General features: G+C 42.7%; 1 protein-coding gene across 1 annotated transcript; it reads left to right on the top strand.

The window, feature by feature from the left end:
* Positions 1 to 1,602: 1,602 nt before the first annotated feature.
* Positions 1,603 to 19,517, top strand: CHCHD5 (coiled-coil-helix-coiled-coil-helix domain containing 5). The gene is made up of 4 exons (XM_044084777.1): positions 1,603 to 1,733; positions 11,117 to 11,257; positions 13,592 to 13,743; positions 18,443 to 19,517. Coding segments are annotated over exons 1-4 (321 nt in total). The 5' UTR covers positions 1,603 to 1,731; the 3' UTR covers positions 18,469 to 19,517.
* The last annotated feature ends 7,485 nt before the right edge of the window (positions 19,518 to 27,002 follow it).

The following is a 27,002-nucleotide window of genomic DNA, read 5'->3' as shown; positions in this document are numbered from 1 at the left end:
TTCTGGTCTCACTTCAAGTGATTGGATTACTAACACTGGAGTGTATCATAGGTTGGGGGGAAGTTGGTGCCGTCTGTTTGTTTGAGATGGTTTAACTTAGGTGGATGTAAAAGAAGTTCATTGCTGCCGTAACCAAATTTCTCCTATTAGTATACATTCCACCTTGGGTCTCACCGATAAGACCACTCCCTATTGAAACTGGCCTGGTGGGGAAAAAAAAAAGAATAACTAAAAAATGAAGTCACAATACATGTTTTGGCATTCAGCTCATTACTTTATCATTATAATTTCAGATATAGCTCTCAAATTAATTAGGATAAATCTCAACATAGTCAGGGACACTTTTTAAAACGTTAGTACCATTAGCATAATTTTTTAAAGTAAAATTTTATAATTACTTTCATTATTTACCAAATATAATTCGCCACATTTTCTTCAAAATGCCCCAAGTTTAGGAGGAGCAGAGAGGGACACTGCTGCTGAGATTTGGGTAAAAATAATGGACAATTTAACGGTATGGTTTCATACCATCTTCATGGTCAGCTGATAAACACGCATATTTTATCCTAATTAATTGCATCTGCTTTCCTGGTTTTAACGGTGGTCGTTTGCATTGGTTTATTTTATTTGCCTTTTGTCGAACAGGTTAAGCTACTGGCCTCTTTTCAAAGCCCAAGGTGGTACTTACACAAGGAAGGGCAATACGGTTATGCCATTACGGAGCTTTCCCTACTCTTTTTGATAGGTGCAGCAGGATCTTTTACAACCACCTTAGCCACCACCAACTCAAGCACATTTACTGACATTAAAGACTGAAATAACACTAAATTCATGAACATCAGTCGTACTTTGATTTAGGAATGGGTCCATTCCAGTCGTGGTATTAGAAACCCAAAAGTAGGTTTGCCACCTTTGCAAATGCCGAAAATGGGACGTTTTTTGTAGAAATGTCAGATTTTGCAGGAAAATTCATGGCCGCAACCAGTACAAAGGATAGAACTTCAATTTTTTGCCAAAATAAAAGCTTATTCTTGTAGCATTTGAGTTGATTGTGCTATTTAATAAAACATTTAGGTGTTTCGGATAAAAAATAACTGTTTTATGAAACTATTAAAGAGCATTAGGAAATATTTTTGTCCAAAAATCTCAGGACATTTGCCATTTTTTCAATTTTTTCGCAGGACACAACTGCCCCTCGCAAAGTGGGACAGGCGGTAACCCAAGCAAAAGACTTGGAAAAATTAAAAAAAAAAAAAAAAAAAAGAATCAGAAAGATGACACACTCACACTGAAGTACCCCCTCCTCCTTCTACTACTATTACTACTACTCCGGTGTCAGCAAACTATTCATATGGTGTTTGAACTGAAACCATAGCCTTCTACAACATAGTACCAACATTGATCCACAGAGAGCAAAATCTTGGGGGGGGGACAGTTAAGATATTATCACGATACTTCAGAAGCATCTCCTCTTTATTCTTACGTATTATTTTACGTCTAATTTAGGAGGCTAACCCACCCCAAATGACAACTAATCACTAACTGGATTGGACGATAATGATGCCACGTGAACAGGAATTTTATCTGCTTTGTTGCTTGTATACGTCAGTGTGGGACTGGGTAATTGACCAATAAGCGCGCATCTAATATCGCGGAAGCGATCTCCTGAAACACATGGGCTAGTAGATGGTTGTAACCTTGGAATGTTTGTAGTTTAGTTTGCTGAGAAGGATGTAAGTTGCTTTCCGTAGTTCTTTGGATAATGTTTAGCTGTGTAGAGAAAGAGAATACTGTTGATCTTTGTTTTCATATAGCAGCACAATTCGTGTGATTTAAAGAATAGCGTATTTGGTGTCTATGTTTTTATATTATTATTATGATCTGAATTGGTGGTCGTTGTTGTGTAGAAGGTCAAAGTCGTCTGTTCATACTTCTCAGCCTCTTAGCATAAGAAATCTAGACTATCCACTGTGATCACACCTTTCAAGTGTCCCTGATTTTGACTCAGATTTTAGCTCTGTCTGCTTAACACTGGTGCCTTTTGGATAAAAGGGGGCGAGTTATACTTAAACAATGACAATAATTAAGAAATGAATACTTAGTTTACTTCAAGAAATGTATATTAATTCACATTCTCTAATTCTGTTTCAAGTTAATAGAACTAATATTTTAAAAGTGTCCCTGATTGTCCCGATTTTTTTCTGGATTTATCCCTGATTCTGTTGAGATTTGTCCCTGATTTGCTATGACTGTCAGTGATGGGACTCATTTTAAATACATTGCTTGTATAAACTTAAACAGTTGATAATCAAAAGCATGCCTTGCATTAGTATCCCTTTTCTAAAGGATATGAAGTCAGAAACTCAAATGCGTTTCAGTTTTTAGCAGCTTCAATTCTCAATGGTTTTCTAGACAAAATACAGATTTTCTGAGGAACAGCCCAAAAATGTGAGGTGAAAATTTGGACAGTTGAGATGTATGAGCCAGTCTCCTGCAAGAACACTATATTTGACATTATGGATGGCTTTATTGTGTTGAATTTGTATATTGTCTCCATACCTCTCAACTACTTAGCTCAAGAAATTTGGATGGCCCCAAATAGGGACAAATTTTAAATATTGCTGTTGTAATTTTAGAAAGTTGCTAGAATAACAGGTTTTTCATTAACATGCATTGTACAAAGGATAGGAAGTCTGAAGCTCAAATGCTTGTCCTTATTTAGAGACTGTAATGTCCATCGATAACATGCTTCATGTTAATAGTAATAATATTTTAGAAGTGTCCCTGATTATTTCTGTGTCTGTCCCTGGTTCTGTTGAGATTTGTCCCTAACTGGTTGAGAGTGAGGTTTACGATACCAGGCAGCATCATGTGTTACTACTTTTTTTTAAGTAATAGTAATTGCATTTTTATATTTTTGCTGTTTAGCTGCTCTAAGAAAGCATGTTGAGGAAGGACATTTTATTTTTTTTAATTAAGACACCTTAAGGTCTGAGGGGGAGGCAGTCTATTAAATTACGTTACTTTGCTCAATAGTTCTCAGTGTGGGCTGTAAAAGAAAATCTGTACATACCTCTCAATCTGTTGGCACAAGAAATCTGGACAAAGCCAAAAATAGTAGGGGAACAAAGACTCAAAACAGGGATAAATTTTTGCATTAGAATTTGTTTTCTGAAGACAGTGCAGTCTGAAACTCAAAAATGTCTGTTATTGTTTAGTCACATCAGTCCTCGTGATTTGACAATGAACCAGAAATTTTATGAGGAGCAGACCAAGAATATGAGGTGAAAAATCTGAACATTTGAGTGGTATGCACCTATGGGCTGGGGAATATATCCCATGGATAGGGGAAATATGTAAATGCATCAGCATATCCTTGCATGGCCCATCTCTGGGTTATTTGTATGCAAATTGTAAAGGTTAAAAACTAACATGGGAAGTACATGAGAGGTTTCTTAAGACTCTCGCAGATCAGTAGCCTAGTAAGTACATATGCGCCTATAAACTACTGGTTCCATCCTTTATCAGAGCATACTCGGGGGGCCCCCCCAACCTGAAGGGGCACAACCCTTTAAATAGTAGTGTTGAGTCAATCTGTTTTTCTCCTGAACCCAGATAAGTGGCAAAACAGATGGTGGTGTGTTTCCTCATTTATAAAGTAACATTCTATAGAAAATGTTTCATCATTTGATTGTGCTAGGATAGGCGCTCTGTAAAACAAAGTTTGTGTTTTTGAGTTCACTCCTTAAAGCTCTTTGATAATTTTTGGCAAAGTTATAGGAAGAGAATGCAGTGGACATTGAAGTAAAAGTTTACACGTTCCAGCTGGAAGGAGTCTGGCATCAGTTTCTTATTGATCATATGAGAGGAGTTTATAAGAGAGTAAGTTTGTAAGAGAAATATTTTAAAATATTGTCCCAATTTTTGGGTCTTTGCCTCCCTCCCATTATTTTGGGCTTTGTCCAGATTTCTTGCGCTAAGAGGTTCAGAGATATATTGGCAGGAGAGGAAGCAAAACTGTAATATATTCGGACTGTTGGGATGAGAGATGAGAAGAAAGATAAGTAATTTATCTGTACTTACTTAAGGAGCAGTGTGAACAAAAAAAATGCCCTACACAAAATCAAGGGCTGCATTTTGAGTCGGCTAACCCAAAACTGGCAAACTTGGTGGGGGTGTTGAGTTGAACCCCACACAGCCTTCCTGAAGACACTGGAGAGTATAAATGTCTCTCCAAACACCATCATATTGGGTGACTTCAACTACCCAAACATAGACTGGGAACATTACTCAAGCCCCAGTACCCTAGCCCAAAGGTTCCTAGAGTTCATAAACTCAAATGCTATGGAACAACTTGTCACCATTCCCACAAGAGGTGAAAATATACTAGACCTGATCATCACAAACATGGGGACAAAATGCTCCACACCGGAAGTATATCCCTCATTGGTGAGATCAGACCATAAACTAATCTCACTGGAGATCCACATCCCGCCCCACCCCCAACAAAAAAGACCACAGTGAAGAACTTCTCAAAAGCCAACTTCACACTTCTTAAGACTGGTGTGGTATCCTTCAAGGCCCCTGAGCCATTGGAAACCACAACCCATGCTGCTGAATCCCTTACAAATGCTTTCACGAGCACCTCTAGGATTGCATGGATCAAGCAATCCCAAATAAAATCAAGACCCTTTCCACCAAAGGCAAGCGCCGATCTGGTGGACCCCAGCCATAAACAAACTTTACAACAAGAGGAGAAAGCTACTACAAGATAGAGCAAAATCCCTAAAAGGGAAGACATCTCTGATCAATACTAGTAAAAAACTACGATCACTCATAAAATCATCCAAGGCCAACTTTGAGAGAAAAATCGCCAAGGACTCAAAAGACAATCATAAGGCCTTCTTTAGCTATGTTAGAAATCTGGGTGGAAACTCCCAGATATGCTCAGAATTAGTCCAAAATGATACAAAAATCACTGAACCCACAGACATTGCAAACATACTGGCAGACAGGTTCAGTGAAAATTTCTCTCCTCCCTCCCCCCCAAAAGGAGAAATATCTGTCCCAGCAGAGTGTAGCCTCCCAATCATCTCAAATGCCCAGGTGAGAGCTGCTCTCTCTAAAGCTAAAAACACAGCATCAATGGGACCGGATGGTGTCCCCGGCTGTGTGCTACACGAACTCAATGAGGAACTAAACCCACACATAAGGCTGCTGTTTAATCTTAGCCTTACCACAGGATACGTACCCAAAGAGTGGCGTACGGCAACTGTGGTCCCACTCCACAAAGGTGGTGCTTCTACGGACCCTGGTAATTACTGCCCCATAAGCTTAACAAGCCTGGTCTGCAAAGCTATGGAGAGGATCATAATGGAACTCATTAATAAAGACATAGGGGACCTACAGACATTGGATCCTACCCAATTCGGCTTTGTCAAGGGCAGATCATGCCTCTTGAACTTGGTCGACTTTTTTTGAAACAGTCACCAAGGCCATTGATGAGGGTAAGGCAGTTTACACAGCCTACCTTGATCTTGCAAAAGCTTTCGACACAATACCCCACTCGGGTATCCTAGAAAAGCTCACCAGCTTAAATGTAAACCCATATGTCACAAGATGGGTTGCAAACTGGCTCAAGGACAGAACCCACAGGGTTAGAGTTGCTGGTGCCATGTCAGACTCCAAGCCGGTCACAAGCGGTGTCCCACAGGGCTCAGTCCTGGGCCCCCTATTGTTCGGCATCTACTTTTCAGAAGTGCAGGCAAACATAGGAGGATTGTGGCTGACAAAGTTTGCAGATGACTGCAAACTGGGTGCCATAGTTGAAAGTCCATCAGACACAGATATCCTTCAGAGAGGTCTCATAGAAACGGATAACTGGTGCCAGAGTCATGGCCTTAAGCTAAACGCCAAAAAATGTATAGTCATACCCTTTGGTAAAAACAAGGTAACCCCAAGTTACCACATAGGTGGCAATCCATTAAGCACAGAAGAGGTTATCAGGGACCTGGGGACCCAAGTTGACAGTAACCTTTCTTTTGACACTCACATTGCCAAAGTGGTTAGGAGGACCTTCTACATTGCCCACCTGATTATGAAGGGATTCACATCCAGATCAAGGGAGGTCATTGTTCCCCTGTACTCTTCATTTATCAGACCAATGATTGAGTACAATGCCCCATTCGGAATGTATCTTACGCGACACCTGCAGCAATTGGAAAGACCCCAAAAGTTCCTCACCAAAAGGATAAAGGGGCTCAAAAATATGCCATATGCTACCCGACTGAAGAAACTCCAGCTCTATTGAGTCGCATACCGTCTGCTCAGAGGTGACCTGTGCCTGACATACAAGGCCATGTCCAACCCGGAATTAATGGACATGCTCCACCTCAAAAAATCCAAATCCACCAGAGCCACAAGAGCAAGAGACTTAAACGTCAACACGGATATAAATAGGACGTGCTGGAGGGACAGATTCATCACCCAGAGACTCCATATGCTGTGGAACAGAATCCCGGTCCATGTGAGACCGAGCACCTCGCTGGCTCTGTTCAAGAGGAATCTTGACCAGTGGATGGGAGATCGTAGGTTTACCCCGGGGATCATCTCTGTATCACTGTTGGACAGAGGCACGACAAACTAATGGGTATAGTATTCTTCAACCTAAGGGGTGGTGAAAGCCACACAACTCTGGCTAGGCTTATAAATGCCCTAGGGCAGATAGCCTAGTATGAACCTATGAACCTAAGTAATTTGTTGATGTTTCTGTGTACAGTGTGGCATTCCGACTTGCCCTTCCTTCCTTTTTTGGGCCCTGTTTTAACAGCCGAGAAAAAAGATGCACCATAGGGTAACATGAGCTATGTCCAAAAACTTTAATGGGGCACTGTAGCACATACACAGTGGTGTGCCCATTAAAATCTATGGACGCAGCAGATGCTTTTCCTATGCCTTTATCACTGAGGTTAAACTTCCTTGTTTTCCCAAAGTGACATCAGTGCAAGGTAAATATGAAAATGATGACCAAGCATGCCAGCGTTAATGACCTGAGACGTACCTCCCTGGACTACATAAAAAGAGACATAGAGGAGCTCTCTGATTATGTAGCCCAGGCTGGTATGACCCTGACCTTGATCAGCATCTTGCCCTCACCAAGAATGATGCCACAATACAAGGACAAGATGATCAGCTTTAATAATTGGCTCAATTACTGGTGTCATTCTAGGGGGATCCAATGTCTGTCTGCTTGGGATGACATGCTGGACAAGCCACGCTGCTTCGCAAGGGACGGCTTGCACCTGTCACCACTGGGCTTCCGGATATTGGCTAAGGCTCTTGCCACCCCATATTGCCTTTTAGGCAAGGCTCAAAAGACAAACCCACCTCCTTAGAAAACAAAAATGGAAAAAAACTAAGGGTAATGCTGCTCAACGCCAGAAGTCTAAATCTCAAGAAGCAGGTTCTCGAAGCACTCCTCATTATGGAGAGCATCGATGTCTGTGCAGTAACTGAAACCTGGTTCAAGGCTCCTGAGAGCACCCCAGCTCTACCAGGCTATACCTCGTATCATGCGTTTCGGCCCCAGAACTTGGGCCGAACCACAAAGGGAGGGGGAGTTCCATATTCATCAAGGATACCCACACCTCCAGGTTAGTGGCAACACATGAAGCATCGGAGACCATCCAGGTGCTACTAACCATTGGCAAAGCTGCTATACAACTGGTAGCATGTTACAGACCACCCTCCCAATCTCAGGAACCCCATTCAGCCTTCCTGAAGACATTGGAGGATATGAATGTCTCACCAAATACCATCATATTGGGAGACTTCAACTACCCTAACATAGACTGGGTGCATTATTCTAGCCCCAACACCCTAGCCCAAAGGTTCCTAGAATTCATTAACTCGAATGCAATGGAACAGCTAGTCACCTCTCCCACAAGGGGAGAAAATATACTAGACCTGATCATCACAAACATGGGGACAAAATGCTCCACACCGGAAGTATACCCCTCACTAGTGAGATCTGACCACAAACTAATCACCCTGGATATTCATATCCCACCTCCACCCCCAGCACAAAAGACTACAGTGAGAAACTTCTTGAAGGCCGACTTTACACTTCTCAAGACTGAGATGGTATCCTTTAAGCCCCCTGGACCAGAGGAAACCACATCCCACAATGCTGAATCCTTCACAAATGCTTTCTACGGACATCTCCAAGAATGCATGGATCATGCAATCCCAAATAAAACCAAGTCCCTCTCCACCAAGGGCAGGCTTCCTGTCTGGTGGACCCCAGCCATAAACAAACTGTATAACAAAAGAAGGAAGCTACTACAAGACCGAGCAAAATCCCATAAAGGGAAGGCATCTCTGACCAGCACTAGCAAAAAACTACGTTCACTCATAAAAACATCCAAGGCCAACTTTGAGAGAAAAATCACTAATGACACTAAAGATAACCATAAGGTCTTCTTCAGCTATGTTAGAAACCTGGGCGGAAACCCTCAGATATGCTCAGAGTTAGTTCATAATGACAAAAAATACACTGAACCCACAGATATTGCCAACATACTGGCAGACAGGTTCAGTGCAAACTTCTCCCCTCCCTCACCCCCAAAGGAATAAATAGTTATCCCAGCTGAATGTAACCTCCCTGTCATCTCAGATGTCCAGGTGAGAGCCGCTCTCAGCAAAGCTAAAAACACAGCATCTCTGGGACCTGACGGTATCCCGGGTTGCGTGCTACGTAATCTCCAAGAGGAGCTAAACCCGCACATAAAAATGCTGTTTAACCTTAACCTTACTACAGGATATGTACCTGAACACTGGCGTACAGCAACAGTGGTTCCACTCCACAAAGGAGGCTCCTCTACAAACCCTGGAAACTACCGCCCCATAAGCTTAACCAGCCTGGTCTGCAAAGCTATGGAAAGAATCGTTATAGAACTCCTAAACAGAGACATCGGGGACCTACAGACACTTGATCCTACCCAGTTCGGCTTTGTAAAGGGCAGATTCTGCCTTTTGAGCCTGGTTGACTTTTTTGAAACAGTCACTATAGCCATTGATGAGGGCAAAGCAGTCCATACAGCCTACCTGGACTTGGCTAAAGCCTTCGACACAATACCCCACTCATGCATCATAGACGAGCTCAACAGCTTAAATGTAAACCCATATGTCACAAGATGGGTTGCAAACTGGCTAAAGGACAGAACCCATAAAGTCAAAATCACTGGAGCTATGTTGGACTCAAAGCCAGTCACAAGTGGTGTCCCACAGGGCTCTGTCCTGGGACCCCTATTGTTCGGCATTTATTTCTCAGATGTGAAAGCAAACACGGGAGGGTTGTGGCTGACAAAGTTCACAGATGACTGCAAACTAGGCGCCATAGTCGATACACCAGCTGACACATGCATCCTACAGAAAGGCCTTACTGAGACGGACAACTGGTGCCGAAGTCATGGCCTTAAACTAAATGCCAAAAAATGTATAATCGTCCCCTTTGGGAAAAACAAAGTACCCACAAATTATCACATAGGCAGTAACCCATTGAGTACGGAAAAAGTAATCAGAGACCTGGGGACCCAAGTTGACAGTGACCTCTCATTCAACACCCACATTGCCAAAGTGGTTAGAAAGACCTTCTACCTTGCCCACCTTATCATGAAGGGATTCACATCCAGATCAAAGGAGGTCATTGTACCCCTATACTCCTCCCTTATCAGGCCCATGATTGCGTACAATGCCCCATTTGGTATGTACCTCACCCGGCACCTGCAGCAGCTGGAGAGACCCCAAAAGTACCTCACCAAGAGGATCAAGGGTCTCCAACATATGTCATATGCTGCCAGACTAAAGAAACTCCAGCTATATTCAGTAGCATACCGCCTACTCAGAGATGATCTATGCCTGACGTACAAGGCCATGTCCAATCAGGAATTGATGGACATGCTCCATCTCAAAAAATCCAAATCCATCAGAACCACGAGAGCTAAAGATCTAAACCTCAGCACAAATATGAATAGGACATGCTGGAGGGACAGATTCATAACTCAGAGGCTTCCCACACTCTGGAACAGGATCCCAGTTCATCTTGGGCAGAGACCCTCACTGACTCTCTTCAAGAGAAATCTTGACGAGTGGATGGGAGATCGTAGGTTTACCCCGGGGGTCATCTCTGTGTCACTACTAGACAGAGGCACAGTAAACTAAATCTATACTTTTGTACCATTACATGGGGTGGCGAAAGCCACATACACTATGGCTAGGCTTATAAATGCCCTAGGGCAGATGGCCTAGTACTAAACTATGAAACCATTTCCTGATGGGAAAAGTGCTGTTAACACACTGCATGCTGTAGTGCAAAGGTACGTTTCAAAACATCGGCAAATCAATTTAAGATTATTTAATGGGGGAGGTGGGAGTAGACCAGCACTGTAAATGCAACAACACGTTAGCATGTGTATAACCATTTGTACATTTCTGTGCTTTCCTCCTCTCTACTTTGCAGTGTCCATGCTTGTGAAATAATTAAGAAAATGGCTAAATAATTGCCCAGTTGCGTGCAGTGGTACCATTTGTCCCATGAATTAAGGTGTGCAATGATAACATTTATTCCATGAATTAAGATGAATTTAACAGTGTTTATTTATACACTTGACTGGGTAAGCCCACTGGACATGCATCCCTTTTCAGGTGCAAGCTGGGAGCACTGTCTGGTTAAGTGACATGTTCAGAGTTGTACAGTAAACATATTGAGGTACAAAGAATCAAATCATCTGCCCTTGACTACATGAAGCAAATTATTAACAGCTCAGAGCCTTAACTTTGTATGCTGACAGAGCATTTCCAGTGACACTATGGGGTAATGGAAGAGTGCTAATTGTACTGGTTATGTTAGGCAAAGCTGATTATTTTGCTTTTGCTATGTATTTGTAAAGACCTTGGTCCTTTAACATTTAAAGAAACTGTTGCTGTGTTTTGAGAATATAATTCATGTCGTTAGCATGCACTTCAAAGAGAAATGTGCTGGTTTAGTCTTTTAAGTCTCCTAACTTTGATCATATCTTGCTAACAGAAGCTTGTAATGGTTCTTTTGTTTTCCTAGGCAGGCTGCTTTGGAAGTTACTGCAAGATACTGCAGAAAAGAAGTTGAAGAGTATGGACAGTGTGTGGCTTCTAACCCATCGTCATGGCAACAGGAGTGCCACAGTCTCAAAGTTAAGGTGGCTCAGTGCACATCTTCGCAGTAAGCTGACAGGTTTTGTATTTCCTTGACAATGACTTACTGACTGTGTTCTTTTTAGAACTGTCTTAGGTTTTCAGATTGTAACTTGTATTTGTGCTTTGTTTTTAGCTACTTAATCCAGTCAGATGACAAACTAGACTAGATGGCCTTCTGCATAATTCATATTGCTTCCCATTTTAGCAGGTCTGTCTTAGGAACAGATCTTTAGATTTGCTGAAGGCTGCACTGCTAAGGTAGGGATTTTATGGGCTGAGGTACGGCAGACTGCACAACTTCTTGATTCCTACTCTTTGACATGAAAACACCAGCACACACACATTTTGTGTAGCTCACATTTTCTTAGCTGTTTATACTGCAGTTATCCACGTTATTTATGAGATGAAGCAATGTCCTCAGCCGTAATTGTTGGGATACTTAGTTGTTTATCCTGGACAGCATCTGGTGGCCAAAGTTCATGGCGCTGATACTGCTATATAGAAGGTATATAGATTGCTTATCCATGTTTTGAATTTTATTGTTTTATTTTTTTGTCATTTAACATTCTAGACCATAAAATGGTGTACAGATTTCCATATAAGGTGTTTTTTTTTTTTTTTTTTTTTTTTTTTTTAGTAACTGTGCTAAGAGTTTTGAGATTTTGAATTACTAATTTGGTTTGTCATCTGAATTTTCATTTTAAATGTCCGTGTCATTTATGGCTGCCTTGTGTCTGGGCTTCCTAATATTTACAGTTCCTTCATAAAAAAAAAAAAATGAAACTCTAGAACTGGCAGAAATACTGCAAACATGCATGCCTCCTTGCTCACCCTTAGTACATCCTCTATGGTTAGCATTGGTCAGTTATTGTTGAATACCATAATTCAAAATCTGCTTCACTCCCCTACACCACAGTAGAGACTTGTGCCGATTTTACGCTGTCAAGACTCTGGTACTTTGTATGTGACTTGATGCTTCACTTAAAAGCTGATAGAGACTTTTGTGGTGGCAGAATATAATCTTTCCAGTTTGAAAGGTATCCGCTGGACATTTCTTACATGATTTGGTCAGTAGTGAGCTTGAGTGATACAAATGTTTGCTTCTGTCTGAACCCCCCCCCCAACCAAAAATAACTTATAGTTGTCACTTTTCCAGTTACTGCTGGAGGAGAAAATATCTCATCCCATTGCCCTGGGAAAGAACATTTTATGTCTATCATGGGTCACCTGTGGACTGGAGCTTTTGTGTGAAATTAATGTGAGCATATTTGTCCTATGGGTGGCTTGTACTGTGCATAGGTAAGTTGCTCTACCTTATACCTAGTGAGTATTGGACAGGCTGTGACCCCCCCCCCCGGTGACCCTGAATTGATTAAGTAGGCAACTGATTTAATAATTTATTCTCCAGTCTGATTTTATCCATATAAAACACAAAAATGAAAACATTTTATATCAACCAGTTTGAATTCAGTTCTTTTAAATAAATTTTAAACAGATGTGTGACTTTTGTAGTATGTGTATTATGCTGACCAAAGTGAAGTTCTGGATTAGTTTTAGACTACTGATGTATGTCTTGTCTGTTCACATATGGTTATTGTGATAGTCTGACTGTGTCATATGTTTTTCACTAGAGGTGATCACAATTAACATGTGTTTACAAGTTTAATCTCACTCAGATGCACAGTACTGAATGTATAATAGACAGGATTGGTAAAACACATTCAAATAGCATTTATTTATAATTGTAGAATTAAGCAGTACCAGCGGTCAAATGATTTTTCATTTGCTTGCAAAAGTAGTATAGAAGGTGAGAGTTGTAGGCTTGGCATAGCTTTACTGTACCTTTGGGGTATGCACTGCAACCTTAAAATGCATATCCAGTTAGACATATTTGGATTTAACACTGCAAGTGTGGGATAGATCATATCTGTAGAATTTTATATTTGATATGTACTCTAGCGTTTTGCTTTTCATTTTTATCTTCTGCTAAACCGATTTATTGTTTCATGCAAATACATAGCAGGAATCTTTAGGTGTGCAGTTGTAAGTGTAGTCCAGTATGTTGTGCTGCAGTGAATGTAGGATTTTATCCAAGTCCTTAAAGTGATGTTCCTTTTGGACTTTATACTCTGCATGAAAGCTAGACTACTTTGTCGTTTTATATCTAACTATGAGTATGATATGAATTTTTCTTTAATTCACAAGATCCGTAGAAGTAGTTTACAGTATGCTTGTCTGTACCTGTATTTCCAGGGAATGTACTGCAGGTGAAGTCTGAGGTTTGAAATGCGACTCATTTGTCCTCTGTTCATTTCAGTGGAAAATATCCTTTCACTGTTTTTGCATTCTGTATCTGCAGCCCGATAATACAGAAAATTAGAGCAGAATGTACCGGGCCATTAACAGCGTTTGAACAATGTTTAAAACAAAACCAGTCTTCTGAAGTTAACTGCTCTGAACATATCAACAAGTTCCTGGCCTGTGCTGAAAACGTGAAAGCTCCAAAGATAGGTAAGCTCTAAAATGTCTATTTTTTCATCATCTTGATTAGTATATTTGCCTTAAGTTGTTAAACCAAGCCGCGCAGACATGCCTATTTTTAAGGTTGACACAGGAACTTTGGTAATGTGACTTGTTCAGTGTCACAATATGTAAATAGACACTGTAGGGCTCAGACTCAGGGCTACAGAATAAAACCATTTAAACAGCTCATAATTGTAATCCTTTCTGTTATAACTGCCATGCAAACTACTAGTAAAGGGCTGAATTCAGCAAGGCATTCGCTGACATAAATTGTCTTACATTTGTGCAAATGCTTTTCTCCCTACAAGAAGAGAAGTTTTTTAAAAAGGAAAATGACTGAATTCTTTTTATTTCCCTTTTGTCTTTCATAATAATCTTCTTGCTTATAGCTGCTATGCCAGCAAGCAATATGCTATTAGTTTGTTGTTTACTTGGTTTGGAAGTAAATTCTGGTCGGTGTGATGTAATTTGGATGAGGGAGGGGTAAGATTCTACTCCTTTCCTTCCCACTCCTTTTGGAAAGGGGTTATCATGACAGTCAAGTTGTTGAAAGGCTTGGCACCTGACCTGGCACCTCTGCTCTTCTTTTCTCAGGAATGTTAGAAACTTGCTGTGCAGTACTTGCTCCCCCCCACCCCAAAAAGACCAGCTTTTTTGTTTAAAATGACTTTGTATGCCTTATTAACGCTAGAAGTCTAAATCTCAAAATGCACTCGCTCTAAGCACTCTTTAAAATGGAGAACATCGACATCTTTGGAGTGACCGAGACCTGGTTCAAGGCTCCAGAGAGCACCCCAGCACTACCAGGCTATAATTCATACCACACCTTTCGGCCCCTAAACCTGGACCGAAGCACTAAAGGCAGTGGTGTCTCCATATTCATAAAGGATATGCATATCTCCAGACTAGTAGCCCAACATAACGCATCAGAGATACTTCAGATACAACTAATACTGGGTAAAACTGCAATCCAGGTTGTAGCCTGCTATAGATCTCCCACCATGTCCCAAGACTCCCACTCTACATTCCTAAACACACTGGAAAATATTAAGGTACAACCCAATACTCTTTATACTGGGAGACTTTAATGCTCCATTAACTTGGAAAATTACTCGTGTACCAACACACTTGCTCCACATTTTCTGGAATTCATTAATTCCAATGCCCTGGACCAACTCATTCTTACCCACACTAGGGGTAGAAACATCCTTGACCTGGTTATTACTGACATGGGCGACTGTTGCTCTACACCAGTAATCAACTCCTCCCTGGTCAGATCTGACCACTAGCCAATCACCATGGATATCCACATCCCACCCTCACCCCCCCAAAGGAAACCACCATAAAAAAAAAAACTTCTCCAAAGCCAATTTTGGGCTTCTAAAAACAGAAGTGGCTAACTTCACGACACCCTTGCAAATGGAATATAGGTGCATGACTACTGAATCATACACCAATGCACTATATGAGCACATATACAAGTGCATGAAACAGACCATACCAAACGGAACCAAGACGCTCTCCTCCAAAAAGGGAAGCCAATCTGGTGGTCCCCCATCATAAACAAACTCCACAACAGAAGGAAAAAACAGTTGCAGAAAAGGGTGAATTCCCAAGACTGGAAAAACTCCCTTGTTAGCCTCAGCAAAAAACTGAGATCCATCGTCAAATCCTCTAAAGGTAGAAACAAAAACAAAATTGCTGCAGATTCTAAAGACAACCACAAGGCATTCTATAGTTATGTCAAGAATCTACATGGCAATACTCAGATCTGATCTGAGTTGCAGCACAATGGCAATACATATACAGAACCAACTGATATCGCCAACATATTGGCCGACAGTTTCAGTGCGTACTTCACCCCCTAAAGGGCCTATCACAATACCTGAGGAATGCCAAGTCCCTATTATCACAGCTATACAGGTAAAACCCACACTGTCCAAAGCCAAGAATACAGCTTCCATGGGACCTGATAATATCCCTGGCTGTGTTCTACATGAATTACAAAGTGAACTGGCACCACACCAGAGTGCCCTGTTCAATCACAGCCTCATTTCAGGCTTTGTTCCTACCTAATGGCGCACTGCTATGGTCATCCCACTCCACAAAGGGAGAGCGACTACAGACCCTGGAAACTACCTCCCCATTAGTCTGATGAGTCTGATATGTAAGGCTATGGAGCACATCATTGTGGACCTTATAAATAAGGACATAGGGAATCTCTAAACTCTGGACCCCACGCAGTTTGGGTTTGTGAAAAGTAGAACATGCCTGTTGAACCTGATAGACTTTAAGTCGGTCACCAGAGCTGTGGATGAGGGCAAGGTAGTTCACACAGCCTACCTAGATCTTGCCAAGGCCTTCAACACCATCCCTCACTAGGAATCATAGATAGGGGTTTATGCCTAGTTTAGTGAGTCTACGTCATAAGATGGGTTGCCAGCTGGCTCACTGATAGAACCTACACTGTGAAAGTAGCAGACTCCCAATCTGACTACCGACCAGTTACACGTGGTGTCCCACAGGGATCGGTCCTAGGTCCTCTCCTATTTGGCATCTACTTCTCTGAACTTCAAGCCAAAATAAAGGAACTCTGGCTGACCAAGTTCGCATGATTGCAAGCTGGGAGCCTTTACTGATTCTCCAACTGATGTAGACATTCTGCAAAAAGGCCTCACTTGACACCAATGACTGGTGCCAGAACCATGGCCTTAAGTTCAGTGCCAAAAAGTGCACTGTCATTCCCTTTGGGAAAAATTCGGTGCCCATGAACTACCACATAGGCAGTAGTCTACTAAACAATGAAGGTGTGATAAGAGATCTGGGGACACAGGTTGATGGCAACCTCTCCTTTGATAACCACATTGCCACTGTTGTCAGAAAGTCCTTCTATGTGGCACATCTCATTACAAAAGGTTTTTCATCCAGGAAGAAAGAGGTCATAATCCCTCTCTACTCGACCCTCATTAGACCTATTGTAGAATACAATGCCCCATTTGGTATGTACCTCACTAGACACCTAGAACAACTGGAAAGGCCACAAAAATACCTCACTAAGAGGATCTTAGGTCTTAGACACATGCCCTATATGGACAGACTCAAAACTCCAGCTATATTCTGTCTCATCGCCTACTTAGAGGTGATCTCTGCTTGACCTACAAAGCCATGCCTGACCCAGAGCTGCTAGATATGCTATACCTAAAGAAATTCCAATCCCTCCGTGCCACCCGTTCCAGGGACCTAAACCTCATTACCACAATAAACAGAACATGCTGGAGGGACAGGTTCCTAACCCAGAGACTTCCCATACTCTTGAACAAACTTCCCATTCATGTTATGCAGAGCACTTCACTGGCCCTCTTTAAGCGAAATCTTGACGAGTGGATGGGCAATTGGAAGTTCACCCCAGGGATCATTTCAGTGGCCTTGCTTGACAGGGGCACTGGGAACTAACTTTGGGTGGCATGATCCCAGGGAATCTTCTTGGGCTAGGCTTATATAGGCTCCAGGGCCATTAGCCTAGTACACACCTATGAACCTATTATAATGTACATTTCCAGGCTTCCATCTTATTCTCTACCATATTGTGACCTTCCTGTTTGTAGTTTGATTGTTTTGTAAGGTCTTTATGTAACTTTTATGCTGTCATCTGACAACTCAGTCCAGAACATTCTCCTTTCAAATGAAAATTAATGTGTGTAATTCTAATTGGGTGTGTTTTTTTTTTTTTGTTTTTTTAAACATTGCAGTTTATGTATTTTGTTGGGGGGAGGGAATGCAGTGACTTGCATTCATGACTAGAAAGGAAATTTTCTGGTTGGGACAGGAGATCTAAATATATGTGATCAGAGTAGGTTAGTAAATGTATTTATTTATTTAACATTTGTGTACTGGAAAAGTCAAAATGACAGAGCCCATTTTCAGCAGAGGTCTGGAGAGAACCTCTCCAGATGCATGTTTTGGAATGTGGGAGGAAACCAGAGCACCCAGAAGAAACCCATGCAAATGCAGGGAGGACATGCAGACTGTGCACAGAAGGCACTCCACCCAAGAATTGAACTGGAGAACCTCTTGCTGTGATGTGACAATGCTAACTGCTGCACCACTGCACTGCCCACAGCTCTCCCTTATTTTGTGTCTGTGTAAAGAAAAGTAATGTGATGTGCTTCTGGTGCCCTTACGAAGCAGCGTGACTGTAATGCTCTGTGGAGATCGCCACACTGTTACAGAAGTCGGTATGCCACCTTGCCATCATATATCCATTAGCAGTATGTGCTTCTGCTTTGAGATAGCAGAGTAGACTCAGTAGGATATTTGCCAAGTCGAACAAGATGGCTCTTTTTACCCCCTCCTCCCCTTATTGTCCTCGAACCTAGTTAATGTGGCCCAGTCATAAACCTGGCCCTTGTTTCACCAAAATGGTACAACTACTGTTGGAGTTCAGGAGCTGCCCACAGAGGTTTTGCAGGGCTAGTACAAAATGCGGTGTTGGCATAGGTAGGGAAAAACAGTCATGATGTTTATTTCCAATAAAAGTGGAGTTGCAGTATTGTGAAGCTGAGCAAGTGCCTGGATTTACTCGCTGGCAGGCAGTGACTGGATGTGCTTACATAAGGGGGGATTGTTCTTAACTGACCTTGAATTCTGCTTTTGTCTCATTCCATTGTTGTGATGTCATTTCCTGTAGGTGAAGCAGTCCCGCATCACACATGACTAAAGGCTGAAGATTTCCCTGGCCCTGGAAGCTACAAAAAAACAGATCCATGCCAAAGGAATGGTGTATTTTCCTACAGATTGGCATCACAGTGGTGCTGTGTCCTGCTGTCTTCTTTTAAGAATCTGTACCTTAGAATGTGACTGCTGTGTTGAGCCTGTTATGTATATCATGAAGACTGATTCAGCATACTTGACAGCTGGTCAAGATTGTAATGTGCAGCAGAAACCATAATATTGAACTATGCTCTCTGTACGCTTTTTTTTAAAAGAAGATTATTTTTGAAAAGTGTATATTGAACTTATGTGAGAAAAAATATTATTCTGTTGTGATGTAATTTTATATGATGCTATGTAACTGTACATTCTCAATATCCTCCATGAATTCTAGCTGCATTAATTTGACTGTGAAGATTCATTCCTGGTATGATACAGAAAAGTTACTGTAGTTCTTGTTGTAGGATATCCGGTTGTGTGGAACTGGAGTGCTTGCATGTTGTCTCTGCTGCTGGTAATCACTGACACAAGATCTGTGTTGGTAGTTCCTGCCGCTCGTCTTGGGATCTGGTGATGCCTGAATGCCTGAGATGGCAGTAGGTCAGGAAGGCACTGAAGCCACAAGTGCTTGGATTAATGTAGGTACATGGTTCACACTCCAGAGAGGAAGTAGTTTTTCCTTACTTCCAGGTGGACACTTCTACAGCTGATGATTTGTGTTTGCATACTCGAATGGTGTGCCTTGTTTGCTGTCTGGATGTTGCATATTCTGTCATTTAACATCAGCAGGTGGCAGTCCTCTGTTTTTGGAAAGGAAAAGCACATGTTTTATGAGTAATAACTGCTAAATCTCTTTGAAACTGGTTTATTGCAGCACAAAACTAGCTACTGTCACGCTATAGATAGGCCGTCTGTGATATCTTGAGGGGTGTTGAGTGGTGGTCTTGGTGTTTGAATGAGTGGTTGGAGGAGTCTGTAGAAACTGTGCTATCAGGAACCTTCTCTTAGTGGAAGGCAGGAGGATGTGTGATTAAAGGTTGCTGATAACTGATGGTGACTATTGGTAGTTTGTCTGTAATGTGAACAAGTACCAGAGAGGTACAGGGGTAATGGATTCCCACCATGCAGGAACCAGGCTTAACTTTTGAAAAACTAGTGGTTGTCACTAATTTGTGCAGTCAGTGATGAGATACAAGAGATCATGCAGATTTGTGATCGCACTTATGGGAGCCCATAAGAATTGTGCATATGGACCTGTGTTTGCAGTCTGACTGCTTCTCATGGAGCTAAATTAAACTGAAAAGCATGCCCATGTAGCTTTGAAGCTTTTCTTGATGGCCACTGTCATATCATTGAAATTGGTTTGTGATGACCTGTGCTGTCTGAACACCACCGATTTTATAGTTGACTGGCCAAGTTACTACAGGTTTGGCAAATGATAGTATGTATGGGCAATGGTAAAGAACTGCAGGGCATGAGATGTACGTCTGGAGGATCTAAAGCCCTAGAAATTAATAAATAAAAGTAAAAAAAAAACAAACAAAAAAAACAGTACGAGTTGTAGAAACCTAATCAACCCCCATGCCTTTTGGAGGAAAAAAAGAACTAACTCTGTGTGGACCCTGGATAATGTGCAGGTAGATTTCACACATCTAGTAACTTAATGTGTGTCAGACCCAGATGCTGTAAGTCGGCAACCCTTATCACTACACTACTATGCTGCCTATTTAAATTTGTGTGTGTGTGTTTTTTAATTATGAAAACTTCATGAACTGGCTCGAGTTACTTTTTTAAACTTTCAAGAAACTATAGAGGTGTGGACTTCAGCTTCAGAACGTGGATTTTTATGTTGGAACAAGTGCTTCATTCAGCCAACACAAATCAGTTTTAAGAGCAATTCAGTCCAAATTAAGAAAATAAAAGCTTGGTTTAATTATTTAGCACAGGAACACAATTTTACATTGAGGGTTCGTGGTCTGCACTCTTGTGGGAGGAGAGGCTGGACTCTGCCCTTCTGAGCTGGGAATTTCTGGTTAAAGGCTTATAGTGCCTGCGTATTTGAACTGCTTCTTACTGAAATTGGTACACCTTGTTTGCTGTAGCATAGACTAGGTCCAGGCCTGCTGAACCTAGCTTTGTTTGTATAACTTGAGCACTAATCCAGGCATTCTTTAAACTATTCAATTGTATTTATTACTGCTTGGTAGTAACTTGATTAAAGTGTAGCTTTCATTCTAAGTCTTTTGGATTAAGCACTTGGGCTTCAGACCAGTTGTTTTACAGTAGGAAGGTTTGTGGCCTGCACTGTGGTGGCAGGACAGGTAGCTTACATCATTCTAAGTTGGGAACTGCCGATTTGAGGGCTCAGTGTCTGTTATTCTAAAAGTGTATTAGTTCTGGTTTAAGCACTTGGGCTTCAGGCCAGTTATTTTACATTAAGAGGGTTCATGGTCTGCACTCTTGTGGGAGGAGAGGCTGGACTCTGCCCTTCTGAGCTGGGAATTTCTGGTTAAAGGCTTATAGTGCCTGCATATTTGAACTGCTTCTTACTGTAATTGGTACACCTTGTTTGCTGTAGCATAGACTAGATCCAGGCCTGCTGAATCTAGCTTTGTTTGTATGCTTGTTGTTTGTTTGCTTGTTATTTCCCTGAAAAGCTAATTCCACCTAAAACTCGGCTTTTCAGCGCTTCTGTGGATCCCTAGTGATATCTGCATTGCTTACTGTACTTTATTTCCTTGTTTCAATTGAAAGAAAGTTACTGTTTGTCGTTTTTGCATTTAAGTTACCTGGCACTTGCTCACTAAAGCAATTATATGTCAGCACTAAAAAATTAAAAGCACTACACCCTCACAAACTCCCCTTGAGTACCTTGTTCCCCATTGGCCCTTTTTTTTTTTTCAATTATAAAGGAATTCCCAATACTATTCTAGCATGTCCAAAGGTCAGTTGTCAATCTCCTCTCCGGTCCAGCTGGTGAATCTGGGAATCTTGAGGCAATGTTACAACTGCCTCATGTACACAGACAACCCTCTCCTCCTCCCAACAAATTCCAACACATGTGAGAGATGCAACCATATAGCCAAACTGGAGGCTAAGCTCTCTCAACTCAGTACTGGCGTAACCAGTCAGGAGGAGAAGGAAACCACACTCACTACAATTCCAGTCTCGCATAAATCTACCACGACAGCAAACCAAACACATAAACACACAAAAACATACTCAGAGGCTCTAAATAAAAATCTGCCTAAGCAGCAGAGACCTCCAAAGCAGACACCCAAGCAACTGCTACCCCAAAACAAAACACGTGCAACACATAGCTCACAAAGCCAGTGAGCCGAACAGTCACAGCCCTTAAGGCTAAACAACACACCTGATACACTTGTAATAGGTGACTCTATCGTCAGGCACACTGACGTCCCGCTCACCAGGCTGAACAAGCAGAAGGTCATGGTGAGCTGCCTGTCGGGCGCTAGGATCCGCCACATAACACAAGCACTCAGGTCACTCCAAGGCAAGTACAAATATGACTCAGTCATTGTCCATGCTGGTGTGAATGACCTGAGACTACATGAAAAGAGACATAGAGGAGCTCTCTGAGCATGTAGCCCAGGCTGGTATGACCCTGACCTTGTGTAGCATCTTACCCTCACCAAGAATGATGCCACAATATGAAGACAAGATGATCAATTTCAACAATTGGCTTAAGTATTGGTGTCATTCAAAGGGGATCCAATGCCTCTCAGCCTGGGATGACATGCTCGACAAGCCACGATGCTTCTCTAGGGACAGCTTGCACCTGTCACCCCTGGGCTTTCAGATATTGGTAAAGGCTCTTGCTACCCCCATAGTGCCTTTTTTAGGCAAGGCTCAAAAGACAAACCCACCTCCATAGGTATCACAAGGGATAAGAAACTAAGAGTAATGCTACTTAACACCAGAAGTCTAAACCTCAAGATGCACGCACTCAAAACTCTCCTTAGCATGGAGAACATCGATATCTGTGCAGTAACAGAAACATGGTTCAAGGTTCCTGAGAGCACCCCAGCACTACCAGGTTATACCTCATACCATGCTTTTTGCCCCCAAAACTTGGACTGAACCACAAAAGGAGGGGGAGTATCAGTATTCGTCAAAGATACCCACACCTCCAGGTTGGTGGCACAGCATGAAGCATCAGAGACTATCCATGTGCAACTTAACAGTGGGTAAAACTGCCTTCCAGTTTATAGCCAGCTACAGACCACCCTCCCAAACCCAGGAACCCCACTCGGCCTTCCTGAGAACACTGGAAAATATGAAGGTCTCTCCAAACACCATTATATTGGGCGACTTCAACTACCCAAACATAGACTGGGAGCATTACTCTAGCTCCAACACCCTAGCCCAAAGTTTCCTAGAATTTATAAACTCAAATGGTATGGAACAACTTGTTACCACTCCCACAAGAGGGGAAAACATACTGGACCTGATCATCACCAACATGGGGACTTTATGCTCCAGACCAGAAGTGTATCCTTCACTGGTAAGATCAGGCCATAAACTAATCTCACTGGATATTCCCATCCCGACCCCACCCCGTGCCCAGAAGACCACACTCCTCAAAACCGAGGTGGAATCCTTCAAAGCCCCCGAGCCTGTGGAAAATACGGCCCAGACCGCAGAATCCTTTATAAACGCATTTTGTGAACACCTTCAGGAATGCAAGGATCATGCAATCCCAAATAAAACCAAGACCCAGTCCTCCAAAGGCAGATGTCCTGTCTGCTGGACCCCAGCCATAAACAAACTTATACAATAGAAGGAGGAAGCTACTACATGATAGAGCAAAATCCCAAAAAGGAAAGGCATCTCTGATCAGTATTAGCAAAAAACTACGGGCACTCATAAAATCGTCTAAGGCCAGCTTCGAGAGAAAAATTGCACAAGACACTAAGGATAATAACAAGGCTTTCTTTAGTTATGTTAGTAACCTGGATGGGAATTCCCAGATATGCTCAGAGTTAGTCCAAAATGACAAAAAATACACCGAACCCACAGACGTTGCCAACATGCTAGCTGACAGGTTCAGCGCAAACTCGCGGCCAGCAAAAGCGAAAATATCTATGCCAGCAGAGTGCTGCCCCGCTGACATCTCAGATGCTCAGGTAAGAGCCGCCCTCTCTAAAGCAAAAAACACAGCATCAGTGGGACCAGACGGTGTCCCGGGCTGCATCCTACATGAACTGCAAGAAGAGCTAAACCCAAACATAAAACTACTGTTCAATCTCAGCCTTACTACAGGATATGTACCCAAAGAGTGGCGTACAGCAACAGTGGTCCCTCTCCACAATGGTGGTGCCTCAACGGATCCTGGAAACTATCGCCCCATAAGCCTGACTAGCTTGGTCTGCAAAGCTATGGAAAGGATCATCATGGACCTCATAAATAAAGATATTGGGGACCTACAGACACTGGATCCTACCCAGTTCAGCTTTGTTAAGGGCAGATCCTGCCTCTTAAACATAGTCGATTTCTTTGAAACAGTCACCAATGCCATTGACGAGGGGAAGGTGGTCCACACAGCCTACCTGGACCTTGCAAAAGCCTTCGATACAATACCCCACTCGGGCATTATAGATAAGCTCACCAGCTTAAAAGTAAACCCCTATGTCACTAGATGGGTTGCAAACTGGCTCATGGACAGAACCCACGTGGTTAGAATTGCTGGAGCCATGTCAGACTCCAAACCAGTTACAAGTGGCGTCCCACAAGGCTCAGTCCTGGGACCTGTCTTGTTCGGTATATATTTCTTGTAGGTACAGGCCAACACGGAAGGACTGTGGCTGACCAAGTTCGCAGATGACTGCAAACTGGCACCGTAATTGACTCTCCAGCCGACACAAGCATCCTCCAAAAGGGCCTCATAGAAACAGACAACTGGTGCCAGAGCCATGGCCTTAAGCTAAATGCCAAAAAGTGTATAGTCATCCCCTTTGGCAAAAACAAAGTGCCCACAACTTACCACATAGGTGGTAATCCATTAAGTACAGAAGAAGTAATTAGGGACCTGGGGACCCAAGTTGATAGCAATCTCTCATTTGACAACCATGTGACCAAAGTGGTTAGAAAAACATTTTATATAGCCCACCTAATCATGAAGGGATTCACATCTAGCTCAGGGGAGGTCATTGTGCCTCTTTACTCATCCCTCATCAGGCCCTTAGTTGAGTACAATGCCCCTTTTGGGATGTACCGTACCAGACACCTGCAGCAACTGGAAAGACTCCAAAAGCATCTCACCAAGAAGATCAAAGGGCTCAAACAGATGCCATATGCTGCCCGGTTAAAGAAACTCTAGCTTTACTCAGTGGCATACCGCCTGCTCAGAGGCGATCTGTGCCTGACGTATAAAGCCATGTCCAACCCGGAATTAATGGACATACTGCACCTCAGAAAATCCAAATCCCATTGAGCCACGTGCTCGAGAGACTTGAACCTCAGCACTGAAATAAATAGGACATGCTGGAGGGACAGATTCATAACCCAGAGGCTCCCTTCACTCTGGAATAAAATCCCAGTCCAGATTAGGCAGAGTCCCTCATTGACTCCAAGAGGAATCTTGAAGAGTGGATGGGGGAATCGTAGGTTTACCCCGGGTATCACTTCTGTGTCACTGTTAGACAGAGGCACAGTATACTAACCACGAAAAAGGGCATAGCAAAATTAATTTAAAATGGGTGGCGAAAGCCAAACACACTCTGGCTAGGCTTATAAATGCCCTAGGGCAGATAGCCTAGTATGAACCTATGAACCTAATGGTTGGGACTAGCAACCCTCTTATCAGTAGCTTGCAAGCAGCATTTTTTCTGTGTGTGACCTGTTTGAGGGAAAATCTATTTTATGATATCGGTTCATAGGTGTGTACTAAGCTAATGGCCTTGGAGCCTTTACAAGCCTAGCCCATAGGATTACCCTGGCATCGTGCCACCAGACTTTACTTCCCAGTACCTCTGTTGAGTAGAGCCACTGGAGTGATCCCCAGGGTGAATTTTCTATTTCCTATCCATCTATCAGGATTTCTCTTGAAAAGGCCAATGAGGCGCTCCACTTGATATGTATGGGAAGTCTTTTCTATAGTATGGGCAGTCTCTGGGTTATGAATCTGTCCCTCCAGCTTGTTCTGTTGATTGTGGTAATGAGGTTGAGGTCTCTGGAGTGGGTAGTGCGGAGGGATTGGGATTTCTTTAGATGTAGCATTTCTAACGGAGCTGGATCAGACATGGCTTTGTAAGTCAAGCAGAGATCACCTCTAAGTAGGTGATATGAGACAGAATAGTTGGAGTTGTTTTGAGTCTGTCCATGTAGAATGTGTCAAGGCCTAGGATCCTCTCCATATAGGATGTGTCAAGGCCTAGGATCCTCTTTGTGAGGTACTTTTGTGGCCTTTCCAGTTGTTGCAGGTGTCTAGTGAGGTACATGCCAAATGGGGCATTGTACTCGATGATTGACCTAATGAGGGAAGAGTAGAGGGAGACCATGGCCTCTTTCTTTCTGGAGGCAAAACCCTTAGTAATGAGATGTGCCACATACAAGGACTTTCTGACCACAGTGGCAGTGTGATGGTCAAAAGAGAGGTTACTGTCAACCTGTGTTCCCAGATCTCTTATGATGCCTTCTGTGTTCAGTGAACTCCCATCGATGTGGTAATTCATGGGAACCAGGTGTTTCCCAAAGGCGATGACACATTTTTTGGCATTGAGCTTAAGGCCATGGTTCTGACACCAATTGTTGATCTGAGTGAGGCCTTTCTGTAGGATGTCAACATCACCTGGGGAGTTAATTATGGCTCCCAACTTGCAATCGTCTGCCAACTTTGTCAGCCAGAGTCCATTTGTGTTGGCCTGGACTTTAGAGAAGTAGATACCAAACAGGAGAGGACCCAGGACCAAATCCTGTAGGACTCCACTAGTGACTGGTTGGCAGTCTGACTTGGAGTCAGCTACTTTCACACTGTGGGTTCTGTCTGTGAGCCAGTTTGCAACCCACCTAGTGATATAGGGGTTGATGCATAGCTTAGTGAGTTTTTCTATCATTCCTGAGTAGGGAATGGTATCAAAGGCCTTGGCCAGATCAAGGTAGGCTGTATGAACCACCTTGCCTTCATCCACAGCTCTGGTGACTGACTCAAAGAAGTCGACCAGGTTGAGCAGGAATGATCTACCCTTCACAAAACCAAACTGTGTGGGATCCAGAGTTTGGAGATTTCCTATATCTTTGTTTTATTAGGTCCATGATGATTCGCTCCATATCCTTGCATGTCCGACTTCAGGCTCATGGGGCGATAGTTCCCAGGGTCTGTAGTCGCTCCTCCTTTGTGGAGAGGGATGACTGTAGCAGTGCAGCATTCGGTAGGGCCAAAGCCTGAGGTGAGGCTGTGATTGAACAGGGCAAACAGGTGAGGTGCCAGTTCACTCTAGTTCATGAAGAACATAGCCAGGGATATTGGCAGGTCCCATAGAAGCTGTATTCTTGGCCTTGGACAGTGCTATTTTAAC

Source organism: Protopterus annectens, chromosome 9.part0 (genome assembly GCF_019279795.1).
Source record: "Protopterus annectens isolate FY-2018-M chromosome 9.part0, PAN1.0, whole genome shotgun sequence".
In the NCBI taxonomy this organism is placed as follows: Eukaryota; Metazoa; Chordata; order Ceratodontiformes; family Protopteridae; genus Protopterus; species Protopterus annectens.
Note: the sequence above shows the minus strand (reverse complement) of the source record. Positions and strands in the feature narration are given on the sequence as shown.

Bases quoted from the DNA above. Each gene is read 5' to 3' on its own strand.
- CHCHD5 (XM_044084777.1), top strand. The intron at 11,258-13,591 runs GTAAGCTGACAG...CTGTATCTGCAG, and splicing joins GCTCAGTGCACATCTTCGCA to CCCGATAATACAGAAAATTA. The intron at 13,744-18,442 runs GTAAGCTCTAAA...CATTTCCTGTAG, and splicing joins CGTGAAAGCTCCAAAGATAG to GTGAAGCAGTCCCGCATCAC.